The sequence below is a fragment of the Oncorhynchus mykiss genome, chromosome 20 (genome assembly GCF_013265735.2).
Source record: "Oncorhynchus mykiss isolate Arlee chromosome 20, USDA_OmykA_1.1, whole genome shotgun sequence".
Taxonomy (NCBI): domain Eukaryota; kingdom Metazoa; phylum Chordata; class Actinopteri; order Salmoniformes; family Salmonidae; genus Oncorhynchus; species Oncorhynchus mykiss.
The window spans coordinates 23,367,919-23,395,823 of record NC_048584.1 but is presented as its reverse complement, the minus strand read 5'-3'; the positions used below and the strand labels follow the sequence as shown (position 1 = coordinate 23,395,823).

At 43.9% G+C, this 27,905-nt stretch overlaps 3 protein-coding genes across 3 annotated transcripts; 1 reads left to right on the top strand and 2 right to left on the bottom strand.

Annotated features, from left to right (window-relative positions):
- Positions 1-112: 112 nt before the first annotated feature.
- Positions 113-26,698, bottom strand: LOC118936387 (eukaryotic translation initiation factor 2-alpha kinase 1-like). Its single transcript, XM_036956032.1, has 12 exons — positions 26,652-26,698; positions 19,844-19,943; positions 19,675-19,755; positions 19,466-19,560; positions 19,293-19,341; positions 18,829-19,199; positions 18,050-18,146; positions 16,234-16,340; positions 7,530-7,650; positions 7,159-7,238; positions 1,438-1,671; positions 113-402 (listed from the first exon to the last, which is right to left on the bottom strand). The coding sequence occupies exons 4-12, from the start codon at positions 19,475-19,477 to the stop codon at positions 307-309; spliced, it is 1,167 nt and encodes a 388-aa protein (XP_036811927.1). The 5' UTR covers positions 19,478-19,560; positions 19,675-19,755; positions 19,844-19,943; positions 26,652-26,698; the 3' UTR covers positions 113-306.
- LOC110499203 (ankyrin repeat domain-containing protein 61) lies at positions 8,239-16,240 on the top strand. Its single transcript, XM_036956029.1, has 5 exons — positions 8,239-8,769; positions 9,815-9,909; positions 10,223-10,394; positions 15,032-15,232; positions 15,366-16,240. Exons 1-5 carry the CDS (start codon positions 8,617-8,619, stop codon positions 16,020-16,022), a joined length of 1,278 nt encoding a protein of 425 aa, XP_036811924.1. The 5' UTR covers positions 8,239-8,616; the 3' UTR covers positions 16,023-16,240.
- Positions 19,528-27,831, bottom strand: eif2ak1 (eukaryotic translation initiation factor 2-alpha kinase 1). The gene is made up of 4 exons (XM_036955546.1): positions 27,204-27,831; positions 26,809-26,945; positions 19,675-19,755; positions 19,528-19,560 (listed from the first exon to the last, which is right to left on the bottom strand). The coding sequence occupies exons 1-4, from the start codon at positions 27,337-27,339 to the stop codon at positions 19,528-19,530; spliced, it is 387 nt and encodes a 128-aa protein (XP_036811441.1). The 5' UTR covers positions 27,340-27,831.
- Positions 27,832-27,905: the final 74 nt, after the last annotated feature.

Below are 27,905 nucleotides of genomic sequence, written 5' to 3'. Positions count from 1 at the left end.
TTACCTCAAATTAAAGGGTGGTCAAACAAACAACCCAGTCTTATTGGCTTGATTACCTTCATCATATGAGTATGTTAATCACAACCACAAAATATGTAAATGAATCTTGACTATGTCTGCAGACTCTCAGATAAGTGTAAATTAAATGATTTATTCTACAATTTTAACTTATAGTCACATTGTTACATCCAGGCAGAGAGACCACACACATTCAACCATTTGCAAGGTAAAGGGGTCGAATATAACAGGTTTGAAGAAGGGCAGAGATGGTTGACGTCAGGTCCTGTCCGTGGAATGGGATGCTTGCTACATGCTCTGAGTTTGTAGCTGACTGATCTGTCTCCTGAGTTGAACTATCTCATATTCCTGCTCTTTAACCCTTGTCTGCAAGCCATGGATAACCTGTAAGGAGAAGAGGGACATTGGTATCACAGATCAAACATCTCCAATGTGTAACACTCTTCTTCTGATATTTACTGTCAGTAGGTGGCACCAGATTAAACATGTGGCTGAAAGTGACACAGGTCAAACCATTATAGCCAAGCGATGCTACTAGCATTTGGATCATATGTGTTTGAGCTTTTACAATAGCAGTGTAAAATATTATGGCAAGCAGAAATTCAACAAGTACATCAAACACATACACCCCAGTCATGAGCTGTTCAATCCCTAACGGTTGGGCAGACAGTATTGGGGCATGAGGACTGCTACCAACCGTCTCAGAGAAAGTTTACATCTTAGCCACAAGATTCCAAATGACCATCATGCTTTTTTTACACTGAGTTACACCAGGATCTGAACTCCATCATTGTTAGATTAAGACACAGTGGAGCCGGCTCGAGATATTGGTCGGAAAATGCCACTGTACTCCAAATTTTACCTTAATCCAAACTGATACATTGAGAAGATTGAAACACTGCTAGTTTTCCCAGAAAACTGTCCCTTTCGTCCTCATGCTAGCTAGCAGTAGCCACTGCAGTCATTCTGGAATGGCAATCAGCTCAACCCAATGCCATCTCATCTTTTGCGGATGAGTATTTCTCTCTGTAGTAAAGCTGTTTTGTGGGAAAAACGTATTCTGATTGGCTGGGACTGGCTCCCAAGTGGATGGGCCTATGCCCTCTCAGGCAGGCCCAGGCCAAATAAAACTATTTCAATTGACTGATTTCCTTATATGAACTGTAACTCAGAAAAATATTTTAAATTCTCACATATTGTTGTTCAGTACTTATGCTAAAATGTTTATTCTATTCTACTGAGCCGTTTACTTGATGTTTGTATTCTTATCTTTTATTATTTCTTATTGTTGTTGCATTTTGAGAAGGAACCTGCAAGTAACCATTTCATTCAACGGTGTATACTATGTGTATCCTGTACATACGACTAATAAAACTTTAAACAATCAGTCTCATTCCCAGCCAGCCTAGTCATCCATACCATGTCTTTGCTGCTGAACAGCTCGCTCTGCAGCAGCTGTGTGGCGCTGGGTCTTAGAGCGGGGTCTCTGCTGGTCAGCAGTGTGATGTACTTGGCCAGGACAGGCCAGTGCTGGGAGAAGGAGTCTGGGACCTTCCCCTCACGGAGGTCCCCTAGTGTCTCAACACGCTCCATCTCTGTCCCAAAGGGCTGGAACAGCTCCTGGGCCACCACTCCTATACTGTACATGTCTGACTGCATTGGAGAAGAAAATACATAGTGATACAAATATTTAGATTTACTGTGTATCAATTACTTTATAAATAAAAATGTTATATTATCATCATTACAATTCAATAAAAGTTTGTTTTATGTAGAAAAGTCACACTGATTGTGCCCAGTCATTTTTGTGTGTCTCTCGAGCGGCTAGATGGTCTTTATCATTCGGCCATCAGATTTGCCACCAATGCTCCTTGCAGGACACATCACTGTACTCTATACTCCTCTGTAAACGGGTCATCTCTGTATACCCGTCGCAAGACCCACTGGTTGATGCTTATTTATACTCCCCTCTATCTGAGATATCTAATGCAGCCCTCATCCTCCTCATACAACACCTGTTCTGCCAGTCACATTCTGTTAAAAGGTCTCTGCAGCTAGCGACTGGAACGAGCTGCAAAAAAACACTCAAACTGGACCGTTTTATCTCTTCATTCAAAGACTCAATCATGGACACTGACAGTTGTGGCTACTTCGCGTGATGCATTGTTGTCAATACCGTCTTGCCCTGTGTGCTGTTATCTTTAGGGCTCCCGAGTATCGCAGCGGTCTAAGGCACTGCATCTCAGTGCTAAAGGCATCACTACAGACCCTGGTTGGAATCCAGGCTGTATTCCATCTGGCCATGATTGGGAGTCCCATAGTGCGGCGCACAAATGGACCAGCGTTGTCCGGGTTTGGCCAGGGTAGGCCATCATTGTAAATAATAATTTGTTCTTAACTGACTTGTCTAGTTAAATACAAAAAATAACATGACAAAATATAAATATCAATATCATAATAATAAGAAATATATATATATACAGTGCCTTGCGAAAGTATTCGGCCCCCTTGAACTTTGCGACATTTTGCCACATTTCAGGCTTCAAACATAAAGATATAAAACTGTATTTTTTTGTGAAGAATCGACAACAAGTAGGACACAATCATGAAGTGGAATGACATTTATTGGATATTTCAAATTTTTTTAACAAATCAAAAACTGAAAAATTGGGCGTGCAAAATTATTCAGCCCCCTTAAGTTAATACTTTGATGCGATTACAGCTGTAAGTCGCTTGGGGTATGTCTCTATCAGTTTTGCACATCGATCCAAAACAGCAGTTTTCAGTTCTTTCCACAGATTCTCGATTGGATTCAGGTCTGGACTTTGACTTGGCCATTCTAACACCTGGATATGTTTATTTTTGAACCATTCCATTGTAGATTTTGCTTTATGTTTTGGATCATTGTCTTGTTGGAAGACAAATCTCCGTCCCAGTCTCAGGTCTTTTGCAGACTCCATCAGGTCTTCTTCCAGAATGGTCCTGTATTTGGCTCCATCCATCTTCCCATCAATTTTAACCATCTTCCCTGTCCCTGCTGAAAAAAAGCAGGCCCAAACCATGATGCTGCCACCACCATGTTTGACAGTGGGGATGGTGTGTTCAGGGTGATGAGCTGTGTTGCTTTTACGCCAAACATAACGTTTTGCATTGTTGCCAAAAAGTTCAATTTTGGTTTCATCTGACCAGAGCACCCTCTTCCACATGTTTGGTGTGTCACCCAGGTGGCTTGTGGCAAACTTTAAACAACACTTTTTATTGATATCTTTAAGAAATGGCTTTCTTCTTGCCACTCTTCCATAAAGGCCAGATTTGTGCAATATACGACTGATTGTTGTCCTATGGACAGAGTCTCCCACCTCAGCTGTAGATCTCTGCAGTTCATCCAGAGTGATCATGGGCCTCTTGGCTGCATCTCTGATCAGTCTTCTCCTTGTATGAGCTGAAAGTTTAGAGGGACGGCCAAGTCTTGGTAGATTTGCAGTGGTCTGATACTCCTTCCATTTCAATATTATCGCTTGCACAGTGCTCCTTGGGATGTTTAAAGCTTGGGAAATATTTTTGTATCCAAATCCGGCTTTAGACCTCTGAGACTATCACAGTGCAGGTGCATTTATACGGAGACTTGATTACACACAGGTGGATTGTATTTATCATCATTAGTCATTTAGGTCAACATTGGATCATTCAGAGATCCTCACTGAACTTCTGGAGAGAGTTTGCTGCACTGAAAGTAAAGGGGCTGAATAATTTTGCACGCCCAATTTTTCAGTTTTTGATTTGTTAAAAAAGTTTGAAATATCCAATAAATGTCGTTCCACTTCATGATTGTGTCCCACTTGTTGTTGATTCTTCACAAAAAAATACAGTTTTATATCTTTATGTTTGAAGCCTGAAATGTGGCAAAAGGTCGCAAAGTTCAAGGGGGGCGAATACTTTCGCAAGGCACTGTATATAAACTCAGCAAAAAAAGAAACGTCCCTTTTACAGTAGAAACCACATAGTAAAGGGTTTAAACACTGTTTTCCATGCTTGTTCAATGAAGCATAAACAATTAATGAACATGCACCTGTGGAACGGTCGTTAAGACACTAACAGCTTACAGACGGTAGGCAATTAAGGTCACAGTTATGAAAACAAAGGACACTAAAGAGGCCTTTCTACTGACTCTGAAAAACACCAAAAGAAAGATGCCCAGGGTCCCTGCTCATCTGCGTGAATGTGCCTTAGGCATGCTTCAAGGAGACATGAGGACTGCAGATGTGGCCAGGGCAATAAATTGCAATGTCCGTACTGTGAGACGCCTAAGACAGAGCTACAGGGAGACAGGACGGACAACTAATCTTCCTCGCAGTGGCAGACCACATGTAACAACACCTGCACTGGATCGGTACATCCGAACATCACACCTGCGGGACAGGTACAGGATGGTAACAACAACTGCCCGAGTTACACCAGGAACGCACAATCCCTCTATCAGTGCTCAGACTGTCCGCACTAGGCTGAGAGTGGCTGGACTGAGGGCTGTAGGCCTGTTGTAAGGCAGGTCCTCACAAGCCATCACCGGCAACAACGTCAAACCCACCGTCGCTGGACCAGACAGGACTGGCAAAAAGTGCTCTTCACTGATGAGTTGCGGTTTTGTCTCACCAGGGGTGATGGTCGGATTTGTGTTTATCGTCGAAGGAATGCGCGTTACACCGAGGCCTGTACTCTGGAGTGGGATTGATTTCGAGGTGGAGGGTCCGTCATGGTCTGGGGTGGTGTGTCACAGCATCATCGGACTGAGCTTGTTGTCATTGCAGGCAATCTCAACGCTGTGCATTACAGGGAAGACCCTTCCTGCAGGCTCATCCTGACATGACCGTCCAGCATGACAATGCCACCAGCCATACTGCTCGCATCGCTTGCTCGTTCTGTGTGTGATTTCCTGCAAGACTGATTTCCCTCAAGGAATGTCAGTGTTCTGCCATGGCCAGTGAAGAGCCCGGATCTCAATCCCATTGAACACATCTGGGTCCTGTTGGATCGGAGGGTGAGGGCTAGGGCCATTCCCCCCAGAAATGTCAGGGAACTTGCAGGTGCCTTGGTGGAAGAGTGGGGTACATCTCACAGCAATAACTGGCAAATCTGGTGCAGTCCATGAGGAGGAGATGCACTGCAGTACTTAATGCAGCTGGTGGCCAGCATCCCGGAGTTGCCTCTTAACGGTTGACGTTGAGACTGGTGTTTTGTGGGTACTATTTAATGAAGCTACCAGTTGAGGACTTGTGAGGCATCTGTTTCTCAAACTAGACACTCTAATGTACAGTGGGGCAAAAAAGTATTTAGTCAGACACCAATTGTGCAAGTTCCCCCACTTAAAAAGATGAGAGAGGCCTGTAATTGTCATCATAGGTACACTTCAACTATGACAGACAAAATGAGAGAAAGAAATCCAGAAAATCACATTGTAGGATTTTTTATGAATTTATTTGCAAATTATGGTGGAAAATAAGTATTTGGTCACCTACAAACAAGCAAGATTTCTGACTCTCACAGACCTGTAACTTCTTCTTTAAGAGGCACCTTTGTCCTCCACTTGTTACCTGTATTAATGGAACCTGTTTGAACTTGTTATCAGTATAAAAGACACCTGTCCACAACCTCAAACAGTCACACTCCAAACTCCACTATGGCCAAGACCAAAGAGCAGTCAAAGGACACCAGACACAAAATTGTAGACCTGCACCAGGCTGGTTAAGACTGAATCAGCAATAGGTTAGCAGCTTGGTTTGAAGAAATCAACTGTGGGAGCAATTATTAGGAAATGGAAGACATACAAGACCACTGATAATCTCCCTCGATCTGGGGCTCCACGCAAGATCTCACCCCGTGGGGTCAAAATGATCACAAGAACGATGAGCAAAAATCCCAGAACCACACGGGGGGACCTAGTGAATGACCTGCAGAGAGCTGGGACCAAAGTAACAAAGCCTACCATCAGCAAGGGCATTGAAGATGAAACGTGGCTGGGTCTTTCATTATGACAATGATCCCAAACACACCGCCCGGGCAACGAAGGAGTGGCTTCGTAAGAAGCATTTCTAGGTCCTGGAGTGGCCTAGCCAGTCTCCAGATCTCAGCCCCATAGAAAATCTTTGGAGGGAGTTGAAAGTCCGTGTTGCCCAGCAACAGCCCCAAAACATCACTGCTCTAGAGGAGATCTGCATGGAGGAATGGGCCAAAATACCAGCAACAGTGTGTGAAAACGTTGTGAAGACTTACAGAAAACGTTTGACCTCTGTCATTGCCAACAAAGGGCCAACAAAGGGTATATAACAAAGTATTGAGATAAACTTTTGTTATTGACCAAATACTTATTTTCCACCATAATTTGCAAATAAATTCATTAAAACTCCTACAATGTGATTTTATGTATTTTTTTTCCTAATTTTGTTTAGAACTTGCACAATCGGTGGCTGACTAAATACCTTTTTGCCCCACTGTACTTGTCCTCTTGCTCAGTTGTGCACCGGGGGCCTCACGCTCCTCTTTCTATTCTGGTTAGAGCAAGTTTGTGCTGTTCTGTGAAGGGAGTAGTACACAGTGTTGTATGAGATCTTCAGTTTCTTGGCAATTTCTCGCATGGAATAGCCTTCATTTCTCAGAACAAGAGTAGACTGACGAGTTTCAATAGAAAGGTCTTTGTTTCTGGCTATTCTGAGCCTGTAATCGAACCAGCAAATGCTGATGCTCCAGATACTCAACTAGTCTAAAGGCCAGTTTAGTGAGTCTTTAGTCAGAACAACAGTTTTCAGCTGTGCTAACATAATTGCAAAAGGTTTTTCTAATCATCAATTAGCCTTTTAAAATTATAAACTTGGATTAGCTAACACAACGTGCCATTGGAACACAGGAGTGATGGTTGCTGATAATGGGCCTCTGTACGCCTATGTAGATATTCCATTAAAAATCAGCCGTTTCCTGCTACAATAGTCATTTACAATATTAACAATGTCTACACTACATTTCTGATCAATTTATGTTATTTTAATGGACAAAAAAATAGCTTGCCTTTCAAAAACAAGGACATTTCTAAGTGACCCCAAACTTTTGAACAGTAGTGTATATACTTCTGACATTATGGAGATGACTCACATTTGAATCATAGTGGGAACCCTCCAGTTGTTCAGGTGCTGCGTAAACAAATGTCCCCACTCCAGCGGTGTGAGAGGAACCTGCAGAAAGATTACAAGCATATCAAGAACATGCACAGGACCAGAGCTAGCCAGGGGAAATGTGTGGGTCAAGATCAGTGCTATGCCGTAAAAGGGATTTAGTTACACAAACCCATAGCACCATCTTCTGGTGATTTCAAGAACTACACATGGACAAAAGCGTACAATGGATCTACTTTGATACATTGTATACATCTCTGAGATGTTAACTGTTTACATATATAATGTAACAACCATTGAGCTTGTGGTGATAGAGACAGATAATAAAAATAGATTAATTCAGTTTTTCACCAGTGTTCTGTGAGGTGGAGGGTGGTTTTTCCTTGTCATCCATCATTTTATCCCTGCAAGCCAGTCCAAAGTCTCCAATGCTCACATGGTAGTTATGTCCACGCAGGAAAATATTCCTGGGCTGTAAATCAAAATCATACAAAATGTAAAATATTCACATAATATCCCATTTTTATGTTGTCTGTGAGGTCATAATGCTACAGGAGATTCTAAAACAGGGATTATTTTATACAATGCGTAATTCTATTTTGTCATTACCTATAGGCCACGTTATTGCTTTAGTATATTTTTTAACTTGAATTTTTTTTATTTAAAATGGGTAATATTAGTAACAAACCATGCCTTAGTCCCTATTGCATGCATTATAAACTACAGCTTAATAAGAAAATCAGATTCAGCGATGGAGTCCCCGGTGAATTTGATCATTTGCAGTTTAAAATTCACGAAGCAATAGTCAAAGGAGATGTGTCTAGTATTATCAAGCTTTTAAGATCTCACCCTGTCAATGAGCCTGTTCAGATTTGGAAATACTGTACTGTTTTTTCTACACTTCAAAGACAGGTAACGTTAAGTGTTGAAAAACATGCAATTTTCGCTAGCCTAAATATATAGGCCCCTCAAAAAGTTATAAATCGTTCACAGGGAATAACTATCAGTTGGAGTAAGAATACATGGAGCGTCTATGCGTTGTTTTTGTTGTTTTTTTACAAATAGAGTCCTTATTATTATTATCATGAAATAGCTCAGGTAGGATATGCCTACGCGTAATATTACATACAGGTTATTTTCGTCAGTGGAATCAGCCATAGGTGAGGCACCAACATCATATCGACAGCTGTCACCAGCGATGCAGAATGATGACGTTTCCAAACGTGCTTATTACTGCCTTTTTGAGAAAAAACATCAGAGCACTGACAGAGTACAGCGCTGTAATTTACTGTTTGATCAGAGGCTAATGTTGAGGCTGATAACCAGCATTTCACGATAACTGACATTTACAAAGAGCCTTAAAACGTGTAAGTTTTCAATAATGTAGAGCAAAGCGACCGTACACTTGAGTAGGACCTTGATCTTCTAGCTATGGGGTATGGATACGAACGTCAACTTTTCAGATGCTGAATTATATGATGCGATCTTGATAGAAGACCTGGCGCGTATTAACGATTTTACCCCAAAACGGGGGTCCAACTTTTACATCGATTTAAGAACAACGGGACTTCTTCATGAAATCCTTTCAAAGGTAAAACCCACAATAAAAACTTCAGACATGGTATTCTCTAACGGTATGGTACAAAAGAGTTCATGCAATCTGGAGTTATTAACCAAAAACTCCCAGACCTCCAAAACTATTGAGCATGCGTAATAGCCATGTTATTTAGTTTACTCACAGATGATCCATTATACTGACTAAATACTCAAGTGGGGCCATTCTAGCCAATGAGAGGGCAGATACGCGTGTATCTCAGGCACAACACCGACATAAAGTGTTTTCTAAATGTTGCCAGGATGTCAAGTGGCCTACTTATATCTATCTATCTCTACACTCGTAACAAGTTACGCATTACGAAATTTATATTCGATCAAATAAGCCATCCTGGCAATTTTTTGTTAACCAAATTCGACACTCATTGACCTCCATACAAAAACTCCTCGCTTTGTGAGAAAAAAAAAAAAAAAAAGTACAAAAAAAAACAGCCACCTGCTGGAGAATACAGATTTGGGGCCCAGCTATTCCTCTCGTTCAAATATCCATCGCAAAAATCTATTTTGCATACAATATACATAAAATATAATACATAAGTTAGGGAACAGCAAACTTCATGCAATCCAACACATTTTACTATGAGGCGGAGAGAAACATTTTACGGTTTATGCAATTCTACAAATTTTTGCATGAAGCTGAGAGATACTTTTGCTGTTTTAAAAGCACATTTTCTGCAATTGTACACATTTTTCCATGGGACAGAGATAGAAATGTGCTGTTTTATAGCTTATCTCGTGCTATTTTTCACATTTTGCCATGACAATGAGAGAAAATTGTTCAGTTTTTAAGCAAATTTCCTGTAATTGTACACATTTTGCCATGAGGCGGAGAGAAAATTGTGTAGTTTTAAAGCTAATTTTCTGCAATTCTACACATTTTGCTATGCGTATGACGTGTTAATATGCTATCTGGGGGCTCTGACCTCCAGGTGTCCCCCAGCCCATTCGGTAACAAACATTTAGCATTCCTAACATGTTTTTCTAAGTCTTTAAACAAGTTCTCTCTCGCTCATTGCCTACAGGGCTTAGCAATTCTCCCCCTCCACCTGGCTGCATCTTACAGGAGAGTGAAGAGCCTTGAGAGCCTTCTCTCTGCCGGGGCAGACCCGGAGATCAGGTATCCCTATATGAACAGGTTCCACTGGTTTGGGTCATACACTGAAAAGGGAAGACCATATTAGAGCTTTCAAATGATAATGCTGCTCTGTATAACTAAGCAACATTAGATTATTGAGTTACACCCCTAAACTTCAGCATAACCATTCAAAATGTCCTAAAACATGAAAAAAGCCCTATGAGTAATGCCAGTATTTGGAAGTGGCATCACAAGTCTCCATAATCTCCTTTATGTGAGAAAAAAAAATCACCACCAGCAAAACAAAACCATTCTGACAAGACCATTTCTCCCATGTCCTCCTTGCGACCTTCAGGGACCAGCGAGGGCGCAACGCCCTGCACCTGGTGATCACCCACTGGCCCACCATCCTGGCCTCCTGGCCCAAGCCACGCACCAAGTTTGAGATGTCCATGATGTCCATGCAGCACCGGGCCGAGGCCTGCCTCAGGGTGCTCTGCAACCACGGAGTCAACATCAATGCAGAGGTAATTGATTGATTGGTTAATTGAAAATTTCATCTAAAATTGTTCCATCCCTATGTTGAAAAATGTATGCATATACTAACCCAATTATCAAGGGTAAACACAAAGCATGATAAAGTTTCCTGTAGAGATGCTGATCTTATTGTCCGTTTTGTATTTCCACCCAAGGGTTTAAGCTGAGCCAAGGTCTGTGCCTAAAGGGCTGCGTTTACACAAGCAGCCCAATTCTGATATTTGTTTCCACTAAGGGGTCTTTTGACCAATCACATTAGATCTTTTCACATCAGATTTTATTCAGATTTGTCAAAATACCAGTTAGTTAGTAAAAAAGTATATCAGAATTGGGCTGCCTAAACGCAGCCGATTGGAATTAAACCAGAAGTCATGAACAGGGGTTTTTCTGCATAGAAAAGTTTAAGGAAGTAAAGAAAAAATGTTTTTGGGGATGGAAAAACTGAAAAACGTTTTTCAGTGTAAACTTAAAATTACTAAAACCAGATGAAGTATGTAGAGGTAACGGTAATGTACCTACATATTTTTAATAAGATATCCTTTGAGAACTAACAATCACCCAAATAATAGCTAGACAGTCGGGAAGAATCTCAAATTTAAAAAAATTATACATTAAGGAGTATTTTTGTCATGGCATAGGGCCCCCATTGATTTTGTTATAATGTTTGAATCACTCAGATAGCATAAGGGCAATTCCACTGTAACAGAATTACGCTTTGACTCTATGCACTTAGTTCACAAAAACTAAATTGGTGGAATAACTGTGCAGAATTACTTTAAAATCGCCTTCAAGTATTCAAGCAACAACATTTTCATTTTCCAAAAATTCTTAAATATCTGCCCTGAATTAAGATTCAAAGATGTCTGCTGAAAGAATAGGGTGTCAGCTATGACAGTTTGAAAAAAATGTATTTTGGTTATTTAACTACACTAAGTGAAGTGGATTTACACCCGGAAACGGAATTACAGTAACATAATTACAGAAAGAGAGGGGGCTCATGAGTAGGTGTCAGTAAGAGCTGGGACAGGTGACATTAACTGGACAGTGAGAGATAAGCAGAGAGAGAGAGAAGAGAGGGGTTGTCCAGACAGACTGTTTGAACATTCTTGGTTATACCAACAGAAAGACAAAGAAAAGAGTAGTGCGCTGAACATAACAGTATGCCACTGAAAGGGAGGACTATAGCATGTGACCCAACTGTGGTTTGTGACTGTTATGATTTCCCATTGTAGCCAATTCAGTTGCAGTTAATCCGTTACAGATTTTTGGGGTATGTCCATTACCAATTACGTAATGGAATTACGAGTGTGGATCACTTAATAATTCATAAACAAAATTGGTTTCAGTAAAATCACTTTAACTAATTGGTAGGTCTACCATTCCTTGTTACTTTTGTTTACATTATCCTCCCTCATGAGGGAGAGAAATGAGAAAATATCCTAAAGATATGTGGGTTTTTGGTAACGGAATTGCAAGGCAATATTTCTTAAACTTACAGAAGGTAAACAATTTCTCCAAGACTAAATATAAAATGTTGATATTAGTTGTCAGGGGTCTTCTTTAGGACAACATTTTTGTATTTTGATGTATTTTTGATAACTTTCAAGGCTTTTTCTGGTAGATGTTTTCTAAGATCCATTTTCCATCTGTTTATCCAGAAATCAAAGCTTTTAATTATGCCTAATTTTTAAGATGGAAAATGGAAAATGTTTAAGATGGAAAATGGTTGAAGAATGTTTTTCCATTTCCCAAAACTATATAGACTCAGCTATCATTTGACACCCATTTGACACCCAATGGGTCCTTTTAGATGGAAATGCCCATAAGCCATGGCCAAATGTGTAGAATTGCAGGAAAATAGCTTTAAAACAGAAAAATTGTGTCACTGCGGTCAACCGGAGGGCCTCCTAAATTTCCGGCTGGCGACCTCATCATTGGCCATGGCCACACCCTTGCCACACCCACCACCTAAGCCACATTTTGATCCAAGCTTTGGAGCACCTTAAATGAAATTTTGGAAAAAATGGCAAACTCAGCTTCATCATTCATTGAATCAGATGGCTCATTCATTACAAAAACGACTGATATTGCCAAATAAACTCCGCAAAAAAAGAAACGTCCCTTTTTCAGGACACTGTCTTTCAAAGATAATTCGTAAAAATCTAAATAACTTCACAGATCTTCATTGTAAAGGGTTTAAACACTGTTTCCCATGCTTGATCAATGAAGCATAAACAATTAATGACCAAGCACCTGTGGAACGATCGTTAAGACACTAACAGCTTACAGACGGTAGTAATTAAGGTCACAGTTATGAAAACCTAGGACAAAAAAAGAGGCCATTCTACTAACTGAAAAACAGCAAAAGAAAGATGCCCAGGGTACCTGCTCATCTGTGTGAGTGTGCCTTAGGCATGCTGCAAGGAGGCATGAGACCTGCAGATGTGGCCAGGAAAATAAATTGCAATGTCCGTACTGTGAGACGCCTAAGACTGTGCTACAGGGAGACAGGACGGACAGCTGATCGTCCTCGCAGTGGCAGACCACGTGCAACAAACACCTGCACAGGATCGGTACATCTGAACCTCCTGTACCCTTCCCGCAGGTGTGATGGCAACAACAACTGCCCGAGTTATACCAGGAACACACAATCCCTCCATCAGTGCTCAGACTGTCTGCAATTGGCTAAGAGAGGCTGGACTGAGGGCTTGTAGGCCTGTTGTAAGGCAGGTCCTCACAAGACATCACCGGCCACAACGTCGCTCATGGGCGCAAACCCACCGTCTCTGGACCAGACAGGACAGGCAAAAAGTGCTCTTCACTGACGAGTCACGATTTTGTCTCACCAAGGGTGATGGTCGGATTCGCGTTTATCATCGAAGGAATGAGCGTTACACCGAGGTCTGTACTCTGGAGTGAGAACGATTTGGAGGTGGAGGGTCCGTCATGGTCTGGGGCGGTGTGTCACAGCATCATCGGACTGAGCTTGTTGTCATTGCAGGCAATCTCTACGCTGTGTATTACAGGGAAGACATCCTCCTCCCTCATGTGGTACCCTTCCTGCAGGCTCATCCTGACATGACCCTCCAGCATGACAATGCCACCAGCCATACTGCTCGTTCTGTGCGTGATTTCCGGCAAGACAGGAATGTCAGTGTTCTGCCATGGCCAGCGAAGAGCTCGGATCTCAATCCCATTGAGCACATCTGGAACCTGTTGGATCGGAGGGTGAGGGATAGGGCCATTCCCCCCAGAAATGTCCGGGAACTTGCAGGTGCCTTGGTGGAAGAGTTTGGTAACATCTAATAGCAAGAACTGGCAAATCTGGTGCAGTCTATGAAGAGGAGATGCACTGCGGTACTTAATGCAGCTGGTGGCCACACCAGATACTGACTGTTACTTTTGATTTTGACCCCCCTTTGTTCAAGGACACATTATTGCATTTCTGTTAGGAATTCCCCAGGACAGCTGTCTAGGCCCCTTACTTTTTTCAATCTTTACTAAATGACATGCCACTGGCTTTGAGTAAAGCCAGTGTGTCTATGTATACTGATGACTCAACACTATACACGTCAGCTACTACAGCAACTGAAATGACTGCAACACTTAACAAAGAGCTGCAGTTTCAGAATGGGTGGCAAGGAATAAATTAGTCTTAAATATTTCAAAAACAAAAAGCATTGTATTTGGGATAAATCATTCACTAAACCCTAAACCTCAACTACATCTTGTAATAAATAATGTGGAAATTGAGCAAGTTGAGGTGACTAAACTGCTTGGATTAACCCTGGATTATAAACGGTCGTGATCAAAACATTGATACAACAGTAGCTAAAATGGGAAGAAGTCTGTCCATAATAAAGCACTGTTCTACCTTCTTAACACCACTATGAACAAGACAGGTCCTATAGGCTCTAGTTTTGTCACATCTTGACTACTGTTCAGTTGTGTGGTCAGGTGCCACAAAGAGGGATTTAGGAAAATGACAATTGGCTCAGAACAGGGCAGCACAGCTGGCCCTTGGATGTACACAGAGAGAAAACATTAATAATATGCATGTCAATCTCTCCTAACTCAAAGTGGAGGAGAGATTTACTTCATCTCTACTGGTATTTGTGAGAGGTATTGACATGCTGAATGCACGAGCTGTCTGTTTAAACTATTAGCACACAGCTCAGACACCCATGCATACCCCACAAGACATTCCACCAGGGGTCTCTTCACAGTCCCAAATCCAGAACAGACTATGGGAAGCGCACATTACTACATAGAGCCATGACTACATGGAACTGTATTCCACATCAGGTAACTGATGCAAGCAGTAGAATCAGATTTTTTTTTTAAACAGATAAAAAAAATACACCTTATGGAAGAGTGGAGAATGGGAAGCAACATAAACATAGGCACAGACACATGCATACACACACACACACACACACACACACACACACACACACACACACGATATGTGGTAGAGGAGTATGGGGCTGAGGGCACACACTTAGTGTTGTGAATTCTGTAATGAATGTTTTGTAATGTTTTTTAAAATTGTATAGCTGCCTTAATTTTGTCGGACCCCAGGAAGAGCTAGTGGGGATCCATAGTAAATACAAATACAAAATTCTAGGTGGACAGTGACGGCCGCCACACCGCGCTTCACCTGGCCGTTCGCTACGGAGCCCTGCCCGCTATCAGCATCCTGGCGAGCCACGGTGCCAAAATCAACACCATCGACCACTTTGGGATGATGCCACTGCATATGGCTGCCGGGATCCTCAATACAGAGATGACAGCCAGCCTGATCAAGCTTGGGGCCGACGTCAACAAGGTTTTTAGTTTCTTTGTTATTTGTGTTTTACGTAACCCATTTTCAACTCCTGCTGTCAAGCTTTGAGGAATGTTTCTGGTGAAAGCATACTGATGTTTAGAAGTGCACATTTTAAATATAGTTTGCTTTGAAGGTGATGAGTAAGTCGGGTAACAGCCCCCTCCACCTGGCTGCCCTGGCGGCGGCCAACAAGCCAGTGAAGGCCCTGGGAGTGGACCTGGGCTGTATCATTGAGCTGCTGGATCAGGGGGCTGACCCGAACACAGTGAACCATGCCGGGAGGACGGCCCTGCACGAGGCCTGTAACGGGGGCCACGAGGCCGTGGTGGCGCTCCTCCTGAAGTATGGAGCGGACATCAACCAGCTGACCACCGCAGGGGAAAACTGCCTCTTCCTGTACCTGGATCAGAAGCTCAACCTGAGGCACACCTCTCTGCTGTGGAAGCTCCTCACCATGACCTACCCCCTGACCATCAGCAACAGAGATGGCCACCTGCCCAGCTCTTTAATGCTCCCAGAGTACTTTGACCAGCGGGACCAGCTACTGAACCTGTGCCAGCAGCCTAGGAGCCTCATGGACATATGTAAGATCCACATCTACCAACGCTATTGGAAGAGTCATGGTAGAGAATGCCTGAAGCAGGTTCTGCCAGACAGGGTGCATGACTTTGTGTTTAACCATTGGGAAAACGCATGTGATGTCATGTTTGTTAAGGAGGGTGATGACATCCCACCTCGGTTCCCCCGCTTTCCCAATATGGAGGACTTCACCATGCCTCAAGGAGTCTAACTCCTCCTGTCCAAGGAGATGAAGGCTACAGCATGTTACTTTAACATTTTAACACACATTACTTCAACATATTCCATGAACTTCCAGAGATATGGAGAGGTTCACAAGGGATCAACCTCATCAGAGAGCGGCAAAACCTCCTTTGTTATTATTTGATGGTGCACTTCTTTTTCTTATGAATTTAAATAATATACACTTGCAAAGAACATACCTTCAGGTCTCTATGCATGATTCCTCTAGAGTGAATGTACTCTACACCTTTAAGTATTTTATGTAGAATGCTGAGGGTTTGTTTCGTGTCCACAGCCCCATAAGGATCTGAAAAACAAAAGACAAAACATACTCATTAACAAATTCTGCATAATGTAAACCTAATCAAAACAGTGATAAATGTTGCATGAAAAACCAAAGCCACAAAGAGGTGCATCTCATTGTGCAAGTTACCTACAGTACCAGTGAAAAGTTTGGACACATCTATTCATTACAGGGTTTTTCATTATTTTTACTATTTTCTACATTGTAGAATAATAGTGAAGACATCAAAACTATGAAATAGCACATATAGATTAATGTGGTAACCAAAAAAGTGTTAAACAAATCAAAATATATTCTATATTTGAGATTCTTCAAAGTGGCCAACCTTTGCCTTGATGACATCTTTGCACACTCTTGGCATTCTCTCAACCAGCTTCATAAAGTCACCTGGAAGGAATTTCAATTAACAGGTGTGCCTTGTTAAAAGTGAATTTGTGGAATTTATTTCTATCTTAATGCATTTGAGCCAATCACTTGTGTTGTGACAAGGTATGGAGGGGTGTTATACAGAAGATAGCCCTATTTGGTAAAAGACCAAGTCCATATTATGTCAAGAACAGCTCAAATAAGCAAAGAGAAACAACAGTCCATCATTACTTTAAGACATGAAGGTCAGTCAATCTGGGAAATGTCAAGTACTTTGAAAGTTTCTTCAAATGCAGTCGCTAAAAGCACTATGATGAAACTGGCTCTCATGAGGAGCGCCACAGGAAAGGAAGACCTAGAGTTACCTCTGCTGCAGAGGATAAGTTCATTAGAGTTACCAGCCTCAGAAATTGCAGCCCAAATAAATGCTTCACAGATTTCAAGTAACAGACATCTCAACATCAACTGTTCAGATGGGACTGTGTGAATCAGGCCTTCATGGTCGAATTGCTGCAAAGAAACCACTACTAAAGGACACCAATAAGAAGACACTTGCTTGGGCCAAGAAACACGAGAAATGGACATTAGACCAGTGGAAATCTGTCCTTTTGTCTGATGATTCCAAATTTGCGATTTTTGGTTCCAACCGCCATGTCTTTGTGAGACGCATGGTAGGTGAATGGATGATCTCCGCATGTGTGGTTCCCAAGGTGAAGCATGGTGGTGGCCTGTGGGTGCTTTGTATTCCAGGTTTGGTGGTGCTTTGCTGGTGACACTGTCTGTGATTTATTTAGAATTCAAGGTACATTTAGCCAGCATGACTACCACAGCATTCTGCAGTGATACACCATCCCATCTGGTTTGCGCTTAGTCGGACTATCATTTGTTTTTCAACAGGACAATGACCCAACACACCTCCAGGCTGTAAGGGCTATTTGACCAAGAAGGAGAGTAATGGAGTGCTGCATCAGATGACCTGGCCTCCACCCGACCTCAACCCAATTGAGATGGTTTGGGATGAGTTGGACCGCAGAGTTAAGGAAAAGCAGCCAACAAGTGCTCAGCATATGTGGGAACTCCTTCAAAACTTTTGGAAAAGCATTCCAGTTGAAGATGGTTGAGAGAATGCCAAGAGTTTGCAAAGCTGGGTGGCTACTTTGAAGAATCTCAAATATATTTAGATTTGTTTAACACTTTTTCAGTTACTACATGATTCCATGTGTTATTTCATAGTTTTGATGTCTTCACTATTATTCTACAATGTAGAAAATAGTAAAAATAAAGAAAAACCCTTGAATGAGTAGGTGTGTCCAAACTTTTGACTGGTACTGTTCATGTATGCTCACTTTGTGATGTGTGTTTGTTGGTTCTCTCTAAAATCCAGTCTTTGAGCGAGCGTTCACATAGCTGCATCTGGATATATAGCATGAAATGGAACTGCACCTGAGGAAGCCATAGAATAGTGTCCAGTGCAATCAGAATTTAACCAAAAATCTGTAAAATAATCATCTATATCAGGCAACTTTTATGGGGGTGGGGGCCACAAAACAATCGTAACTCATCATGAGGGGCTGAAGTTGCTCTCGGTTCTGCGTACCCACATCCATACCCCCCCACATTGTGAGCAAACGTCTTAGTGGCCCCCCTCGACAGCAGAGATTTTTTTAAACATTTTAAATAAAAAATAATTTCTGAGTAATTTCGTGCATTTGTACACATTTTGCCATAGGGCGGAGAGAAGATTTAGCAATTTTATAGCAAATTTCTACACGTTGACATAGGGTGGAGAAAGGGGTTTGCAGTTTGTAATATGATATCGGAGTGAGACTGACTAACAAAATCAATAGGGGGCCCCCCGGATGGTAATTCAACAATGATAACAAGTTTAGATAGCTGGCCGCTAAACTAATTTGGTAATCTAAAAATGTTTTGCTGACATGGGCTAATTGACTGACTATCAGTGACTGACATAATAATGCGGCCCGCCAGTTGCCCATGATCTATATATACACGGGACATTTGTAGACGTTCAGAGTTGGAAGAGGATTTTGTTAAAACAGCAGGATAAGAGGTGCTGCTCCTACGGAGCTCCATTATATACACATAGGTTACACAGTATCAATACCTCCTTGGCGGGGAATTTCGTGTCCCACTGCTCGCTCCCCATGTCAATGTAGGAGTGGTTTTTCAGATCTATCCCATTTCTGGTTCCTAAGTCATCCTCCGACAGGGCCGAGCTATCCCAGCTGACACCAGTGCAGCCGTCCCTCGTCTGGCCACACTGTCCCAGCAACACATTGGGGAAATGGTCATCTGGGAAACGGTCATCTGGGAAACGGGCGTGGCGCATGGTTTTAGGACCCACCACCTGCGTGCTCTTCTCCTCTTTCACTGGGAGGCTCACTGGTGCTTTAGCTATGGCCACTGGCTCCTTTGACTGATCTGGGCTCGTGAAGACTTTTGAGGAGCCGCTGCTACTCTGTACTCTCCTCACTGCTGTGAGATTGGGGGAAAACAAGTTTAGGTTTCTAATATGATACTGAATAATAATTGGCCTTGTAATTCAGTTATATGAGATAATAATTGTACCGTTCTGGCAGCACATGCATTTCCAGTGCAGAGAGTATTGATGCAGGCTCTGAAATAAATAAATTGTACCAAATGTAAAATGTGAAAAAACAAGAGAGGTTGGCTATGAATAAACTAAATCACTTGAATTTCTATACTAGAACATGCCAGAGGAAAGACGTAACGGAACTCACTAGTAAAAGCATGTGTGATATGCTCCATCCAGGCAGTGTGGTAGCCTACTACATTGATGTGCTCAAGACTGGATAACACTTTCACCTCTGAGAACCTGAAACAAATACAGGAAAATACTAAATGACTGATAAATTCACTTGTGTCCATTAATACTTCACTGAAGAATACTGCATTTTTGGAACATTAAAACTCAATACATTTGAAATACCTTCATGTAGTCTTCCCTTGAAACATTGTTGATGAGAATTTTCTTCACAGCATACTTCTGTCCATCCAGCTTGTTTTTAACCTATGACAAAACATTAAAAAGGGGGAATTTATTCCACTGTTGGTTTTATTAACGTGTGATTTTGTATTTTGACACGACAGTTCCGTACCTTGAAGACTTTGCCATAGGATCCTTTTCCAAGTATAGAGAGCTCTTCAAACTCACAGAGGTAGCGAGACGTCTGTGCCTGGAACAGACCCTCTTTTGGTCTACGGTGAGATGAAGAAAACGAGTAAAGAAACAGCTCCTCAAATTCCTCTCACAACACGAAGTACACAGCAGTACGTTTATTTATATTTCAGCCATTTAGCTGACCCTCTTATCCAGAGCGACTTACAATTAATGCATTCGTCTGAAGATAGCTAGGTGAGACAACACAATCGTGTTAGGTACATTTTCCCTTATCCGCAGGAGGTTGGTGGCAACTTCATTGGGGAGGACGAGCTCGTGATAATGGCTGGAGTGGAACGGTATCAAATACAGTACCAGTCAAAAGTTTGGACACACCTACTCATTCAAGGGTTTTTCTTTATTTGTACTTTTTTCTACATTGTAGAATAATAGTGAAGACAATCAAACTATGAAATAACACATATGGAATCATGTAGTAACCAAAACAGTGTTAAACAAATCAAAATATATTATATATTTGAGATTCTTCAAAGTAGCCACCCTTTGCCTTGATGACATCTTTGCACACTCTTGGCATTCTCTCAACCAGCTTCATGAGGCAGTTGCAAAAACCATCAAGCGCCATGAGGAAACTGGCTCTCATGAGGACCGCCACAGGAAATGAAGACCCAGAGTTACCTCTGCTGCAGAGAATAAGTTCATTAGAGTTAACTGCACCTCAGTGATTTCAGCCCAAATAAATGCTTCACAGAGTTCAATTAAGAGACGTCTCAACATCAACTGTTCAAAGGAGACTGCCTTCATTGTTGAAATGCTGCAAAGAAACCAATACTAAAGGTCACCAAAAAGAAGAAGAGACTTGATTGGGCCAAGAAACACGAGCAATGGACATTAGACCAGTGAAAAGTCCACATTTTTAATTCCAACCACTGTGTCTTTGTGAGACGCAGAGTAGGTGAACGGATGCTCTGCATGTGTGGTTCCCACCATGAAGCATGGAGGAGGAAGTGTGATGGTGTGGGGGTGCTTTGCTGGTGACACTGTGATTTATTTTGAATTCAAGGCACACTTAACCAGCATGGCTACCACAGCATTCTGCAGCGATAAGCCATCCTGTTACGGTGCGTGAATGAGGACCCAAAAGCGAATTAACTTAAACAGAGCTTCTTTAATAACCAAACATAGGTAGGCTCAGATGGACCGGCAGATTCCGACAGGACAGGACAAGGTTACAGCAAACATGACGATAGTCTGGTTCAGGCATGAAACACAACAAACAAGAATCCGACAAAGACAGGAGCAGAAACAGAGAGAGATATAGGGACCTAATCAGAGGGAAAAAGGGAACAGGTGGGAAAAGGGGTGAATGAGGTAGTCAGAGAAGACAAGGAACAGCTGGGGGAAAGAGGGACAGAAACGGTAACCTAGTACGACCAGCAGAGGGAGACAGGGTGAAGAGAAACAGGAACAGGACACAACATGACAATACATGACAGTACCCCCCCACTCACCGAGCGCCTCCTGGCGCACTCGAGGAGGAAACCTGGCGGCAACGGAGGAAATCCTCGATCAGCGCACGGTCCAGCACGTCCCGAGAGGGAACCCAACTCCTCTCCTCAGGACCGTACCCCTCCCAATCTACAAGGTACTGGTGACCACGGCCCCGAGGACGCATGTCCAAAATCCTACGGACCCTGTAGATGGGTGCGCCCTCGACAAGGATGGGGGGGGGGGGGGGGGGGGGGGGAGACGAGCGGGGGCGCGAAGAACGGGCTTGATACAGGAGACATGGAAGACCGGGTGGACGCGACGAAGGTATCGCGGAAGAAGAAGTCGAACTGCGACAGGATTAATGACCCGAGAAATACGGAACGGACCAATGAACCGCGGGGTCAACTTGCGAGAAGCCGTCTTAAGGGGAAGGTTCTGAGTGGAGAGCCAAACTCTCTGACCGCGACAATATCTAGGACTCTTAGTTCTACGCTTATTAGCAGCCCTCACAGTCTGCGTCCTATAACGGCAAAGTGCAGACCTGACCCTCTTCCAGGTGCGCTCGCAACGTTTGACAAAAGCCTGAGCGGAGGGGACGCTGGACTCGGCGAACTGAGATGAGAACAGCGGAGGCTGGTACCCGAGGCTACTCTGAAAAGGAGATAGCCCGGTCGCAGACGAAGGAAGCGAGTTGTGGGCGTATTCTGCCCAGGGGAGCTGTTCTGACCAAGACGCAGGGTTGCGAAAAGAAAGACTGCGTAAGATGCGACCAATAGTCTGATTGGCCCGTTCTGCTTGACCGTTAGACTGGGGGTGAAAGCCGGAAGAGAGACTGACGGAAGCCCCAATCAAACGGCAAAACTCCCTCCAAAATTGAGACGTGAATTGCGGACCTCTGTCCGAAACGACGTCTGACGGAAGGCCATGATTTCTGAAAACATTCTCGATGATGATTTGTGCCGTCTCTTTAGCAGAAGGAAGCTTAGCAAGGGGAATGAAATGAGCCGCCTTAGAGAACCTATCGACAACCGTAAGAATAACAGTCTTCCCCGCTGACGAAGGCAGTCCGGTGACAAAATCTAAGGCGATGTGAGACCACGGTCGAGAGGGAATGGGAAGCGGCCTGAGACGGCCGGCAGGAGGGGAGTTACCGGACTTAGTCTGCGCGCAGACCGAACAAGCAGCCACGAAACGACGCGTGTCATGCTCCCGGGTGGGCCACCAAAAACGCTGGCGAATGGAAGCAAGCGTACCCCGAACGCCAGGGTGGCCGGCTAACTTGGCAGAGTGAGCCCACTGAAGAACGGCCAGACGAGTAGGAACGGGAACGAAAAGAAGGTTCCTAGGACAAGCGCGCGGCGACGGAGTGTGAGTGAGCGCTTGCTTTACCTGCCTCTCAATTCCCCAGACAGTCAACCCGACAACACGCCCCTCAGGGAGAATCCCCTCGGGGTCAGTGGAGGCTACTGAAGAACTGAAGAGACGAGATAAAGCATCAGGCTTGGTGTTCTTAGAGCCCGGACGATAAGAAATCACGAACTCGAAACGAGCGAAAAACAGCGCCCAACGCGCCTGACGCGCATTAAGTCGTTTGGCAGAACGGATGTACTCAAGGTTCCTATGGTCAGTCCAAACGACAAAAGGAACGGTCGCCCCCTCCAACCACTGTCGCCATTCGCCTAGGGCTAACCGGATGGCGAGCAGTTCGCGGTTTCCCACATCATAGTTACGTTCCGACGGCGACAGGCGATGAGAAAAATACGCGCATGGGTGGACCTTGTCGTCAGAGAGGGAGCGCTGAGAAAGAATGGCTCCCACGCCCACCTCTGACGCGTCAACCTCGACAACGAACTGTCTAGAGACGTCAGGTGTAACAAGGATAGGAGCGGATGTAAAACGATTCTTGAGGAGATCAAAAGCTCCCTGGGCGGAAACGGACCACTTAAAGCACGTCTTGACAGAAGTAAGGGCTGTGAGAGGAGCTGCCACCTGACCGAAATTACGGATGAAACGACGATAGAAGTTCGCGAAGCCGAGAAAGCGCTGCAGCTCGACGCGTGACTTAGGGACGGGCCAATCAATGACAGCTTGGACCTTAGCGGGATCCATCTTAATGCCTTCAGCGGAAATAACAGAACCGAGAAATGTGACGGAGGAGGCATGAAAAGTGCACTTCTCAGCCTTCACAAAAAGACAATTCTCTAAAAGGCGCTGGAGGACACGTCGAACGTGCTGAACATGAATCTGGAGTGACGGTGAAAAAATCAGGATATCGTCAAGGTAAACGAAAACAAAGATGTTCAGCATGTCTCTCAGGACATCATTGACTAATGCCTGAAAGACAGCTGGAGCGTTAGCGAGGCCGAAAGGAAGAACCCGGTATTCAAAGTGCCCTAACGGAGTGTTAAACGCCGTCTTCCACTCGTCCCCCTCCCTGATGCGCACGAGATGGTAAGCGTTACGCAGGTCCAACTTAGTGAAAAACCTGGCTCCCTGCAGGATCTCGAAGGCTGAAGACATAAGAGGGAGCGGATAAGGATTCTTCACTGTTATGTCATTCAGCCCTCGATAATCTATGCAGGGGCGCAGAGACCCGTCCTTCTTCTTGACAAAAAAACCCCCCGCTCCGGCAGGAGAGGAGGAGGGGACTATGGTACCGGCGTCAAGAGCTACAGACAAATAATCTTCTAGAGCCTTACGTTCGGGAGCCGACAGAGAGTATAGTCTACCCCGGGGGGGAGTGGTTCCCGGAAGGAGATCAATACTACAATCATACGACCGGTGTGGAGGAAGAGAGGTGGCCCTGGACCGACTGAACACCGTGCGCAGATCGTGATATTCCTCCGGCACCCCTGTCAAATCACCAGGCTCCTCCTGTGAAGAAGAGACAGAGGAAACAGGAGGGATAGCAGACATTAAACATTTCACATGACAAGAGACGTTCCAGGAGAGGATAGAATTACTAGACCAATTAATGGAAGGATTATGACAAACTAGCCAGGGATGGCCCAAAACAACAGGTGTAAAAGGTGAACGAAAAATGAAAAAAGAAATGGTTTCGCTATGATTACCAGAAACAGTGAGGGTTAAAGGTAGCGTCTCACGCTGAATCCTGGGGAGAGAACTACCATCCAGGGCGAACAAGGCCGTGGATTCCCTTAACTGTCTGAGAGGAATGTCATGTTCCCGAGCCCAGGTCTCGTCCATAAAACAGCCCTCCGCCCCAGAGTCTATTAAGGCACTGCAGGAAGCTGACGAACCGGTCCAGCGTAGATGGACCGACAAGGTAGTGCAGGATCTTGAAGGAGAGACAGGAGTAGTAGCGCTCACCAGTAGCCCTCCGCTTACTGATGAGCTCTGGCTTTTACTGGACATGAAGTGACAAAATGACCAGCAGAACCGCAATAGAGACAGAGGCGGTTGGTGATTCTCCGTTCCCTCTCCTTAGTCGAGATGCGGATACCTCCCAGCTGCATAGGCTCAGCACCCGAGCCGGCAGAGGAAGATGGTAGTGATGCGGAGAGGGGGGCAACGGAGAACGCGAGCTCCTTTCCACGAGCTCGGTGACGAAGATCAACCCGTCGCTCAATGCGAATAGCGAGTTCAATCAAGGAATCCACGCTGGAAGGAACCTCCCGGGAGAGAATCTCATCCTTTACCTCTGCGCGGAGACCCTCCAGAAAACGAGCGAGCAAAGCCGGCTCGTTCCAGCCACTGGAGGCAGCAAGAGTGCGAAACTCAATAGAGTAGTCTGTTATGGATCGATTACCTTGACATAGGGAAGACAGGACCCTGGAAGCCTCCTCCCCAAAAACAGATCGATCAAAAACCCGTATCATCTCCTCCTTAAAGTCCTGATACTGGTTAGTACACTCAGCCCTTGCCTCCCAGATTGCCGTGCCCCACTCACGAGCCCGTCCAATAAGGAGAGATATGACGTAGGCGACACGAGCAGTGCTCCTGGAGTAAGTGTTGGGCTGGAGAGAAAACACAATATCACACTGGGTGAGGAACGAGCGGCATTCAGTGGGCTCCCCAGAGTAACACGGCGGGTTATTGATTCTGGGCTCCGGAGATTCGAAAGCCCTGGAAGTGGCCGGTGGATCGAGGCGGAGATGGTGAACCTGTTCTGTGAGGTTGGAGACTTGGGTGGCCAGGGTCTCAACGGCATGTCGAGCAGCAGACAATTCCTGCTCGTGTCTGCCTAGCATCGCTCCCTGGATCTCGACGGCTGAGTAGAGAGGATCCGAAGTCGCTGGGTCCATTCTTGGTCGGATTCTTCTGTTACGGTGCGTGAATGAGGACCCAAAAGCGAATTAACTTAAACAGAGCTTCTTTAATAACCAAACATAGGTAGGCTCAGATGGACCGGCAGATTCCGACAGGACAGGACAAGGTTACAGCAAACATGACGATAGTCTGGTTCAGGCATGAAACACAACAAACAAGAATCCGACAAAGACAGGAGCAGAAACAGAGAGAGATATAGGGACCTAATCAGAGGGAAAAAGGGAACAGGTGGGAAAAGGGGTGAATGAGGTAGTCAGAGAAGACAAGGAACAGCTGGGGGAAAGAGGGACAGAAACGGTAACCTAGTACGACCAGCAGAGGGAGACAGGGTGAAGAGAAACAGGAACAGGACACAACATGACAATACATGACACATCCCATCTGGTTTGCGCTTAGTGGGACTATCATTTATTTTCCCAACAGGACAATGACCCAACACACCTCCAGGCTGTGGGCTGTGTAAGGGCTATTTGACCAAGAAGGAGAGTGATGGAGTGCTGCATCAGATGACCTGGCCTCCACAATCACCCGACCTCAACCCAACTGAGATGGTTTGGGATGAGTTGGACAGCAGAGTGAAGGAAAAGCAGCCAACAATTGCTGAGCATATGTGGGAACTCCTTCTAGACTGTTGGAAAATCATTCCAGGTGAAGCTAGTTGAGAGAATGCCAAGAGTGTGCAAAGCTGTCATTAAGGCAAAGGGTGGCTACTTTGAAGAATCTAAAATATATTTGGATTTGTTTAACACTTTTTTGGTGACTACATGATTCCATATGTGTTATTTCATAGTTTTGATGTCTTCACTATTATTCTACATTGTAGAAAATAGTAAAAATAAAGAAAAACCCTTGAATGAGTAGTTGTGTCTAAACTTTTGACTGGTACTGTACATCCAACACATGGTTTCCATGTGTTTGATGCCATTCAATCTGCTCCAGCTATTATTATGAGCTGTCCTCCCCTTAGCAGCCTCCTGTTCCCTCAACAAAGTTACTAAGCTTACCTTAACGTAAGGCTCTGGGTGTCTGTATTCAATAACATTTGACACTGAAATAGCAGCAAAGAAAACTGGTCAGTGAGTGAACATCAATGATAAACAAGAAATCTGACCAGGCATGTCCCGCATTACATTATCACTAAATGGACATATCAAGTGTTACCTGTGGAAAAATGGAGGTGCTGACAGAATGCAGTAGTTCAGTGAAGCCTCTGTTGTATTGAAGTCTGATTGTGCTGAACTCCTCACTGATGGCTAATAGGGAGAGGACGTTCTTCGCTGCTAAATGCTGACCAATGGCTGGAGAGGACAGCAAAGACAAGGAAGTCATTCACTGTGTTGTTATTGTTCACAAGTTCTTTTTTTTGACTTTTTACACAAAAAATATATATTTCCTGAAGTCAGCGATGCAAAATGGTGGCAAAAACACAGACAAAAACAGAGTTTACTGAGTTACTTAGTTGAAAATAATCCTATTCTAACCTCTCTCTACACAACAACCAGAGAATGTTCATGTTTTACTAACAGAGAGATGGGAGTTTAGTCGATCCTCTTTACCTTTGAACAGCATATGTGAGCGGGTCGGGTCCCTCTCATAGACAAAGCACAGGTGTTCCAGCAGGGAGCCCAGCAGCAGCTGGTTGGTGATGGATGAGGCAAACTTCTGGATGGATGGGTACTGTTTGCCTGCCATCAGAACCTCAGTTCTTATCGTAGTCTGACGCTGTGTTTACATAGAGGATGAGAAACAGGACAGAGGAGAGCCTGGTAAGATTTTGTAACAAGATTATAGATAATGTAATAGATTGGATAATAGCAAATGTGTGTTTCAACAGTACCCTCCAAAACTTCCTTGTAGCTAGGAGATGATGCCCAACATAAGGTAAACAATTTAAAAAAAAAACTTTAATACCCCTTTATAGCGAAATTAGTTTTTTGTAAAAATGTAAGGGGGAAGGATGTAGCCACAGTATATATTGTATCTGCCCCATGGTACTGATGATGGGGGTGTGGAGCAAAAGCAGCCCTCAAATTTGGTTGGGACTAAATAAAGTATTGATATGACCGGAAGTTACTTTTTGTAGCAAGTTCGGAGAGCATCTTAGCTAACCCTAACCCAACCCTAACCCTCCTAACCTGCTGCATAAAGTCACTTCCGAATATACAGTGGGGCAAAAAAGTATTTAGTCAGCCACCAATTGTGCAAGTTCTCCCACTTAAAAAGATGAGAGAGGCCTGTAATTTTCATCATAGGTACAC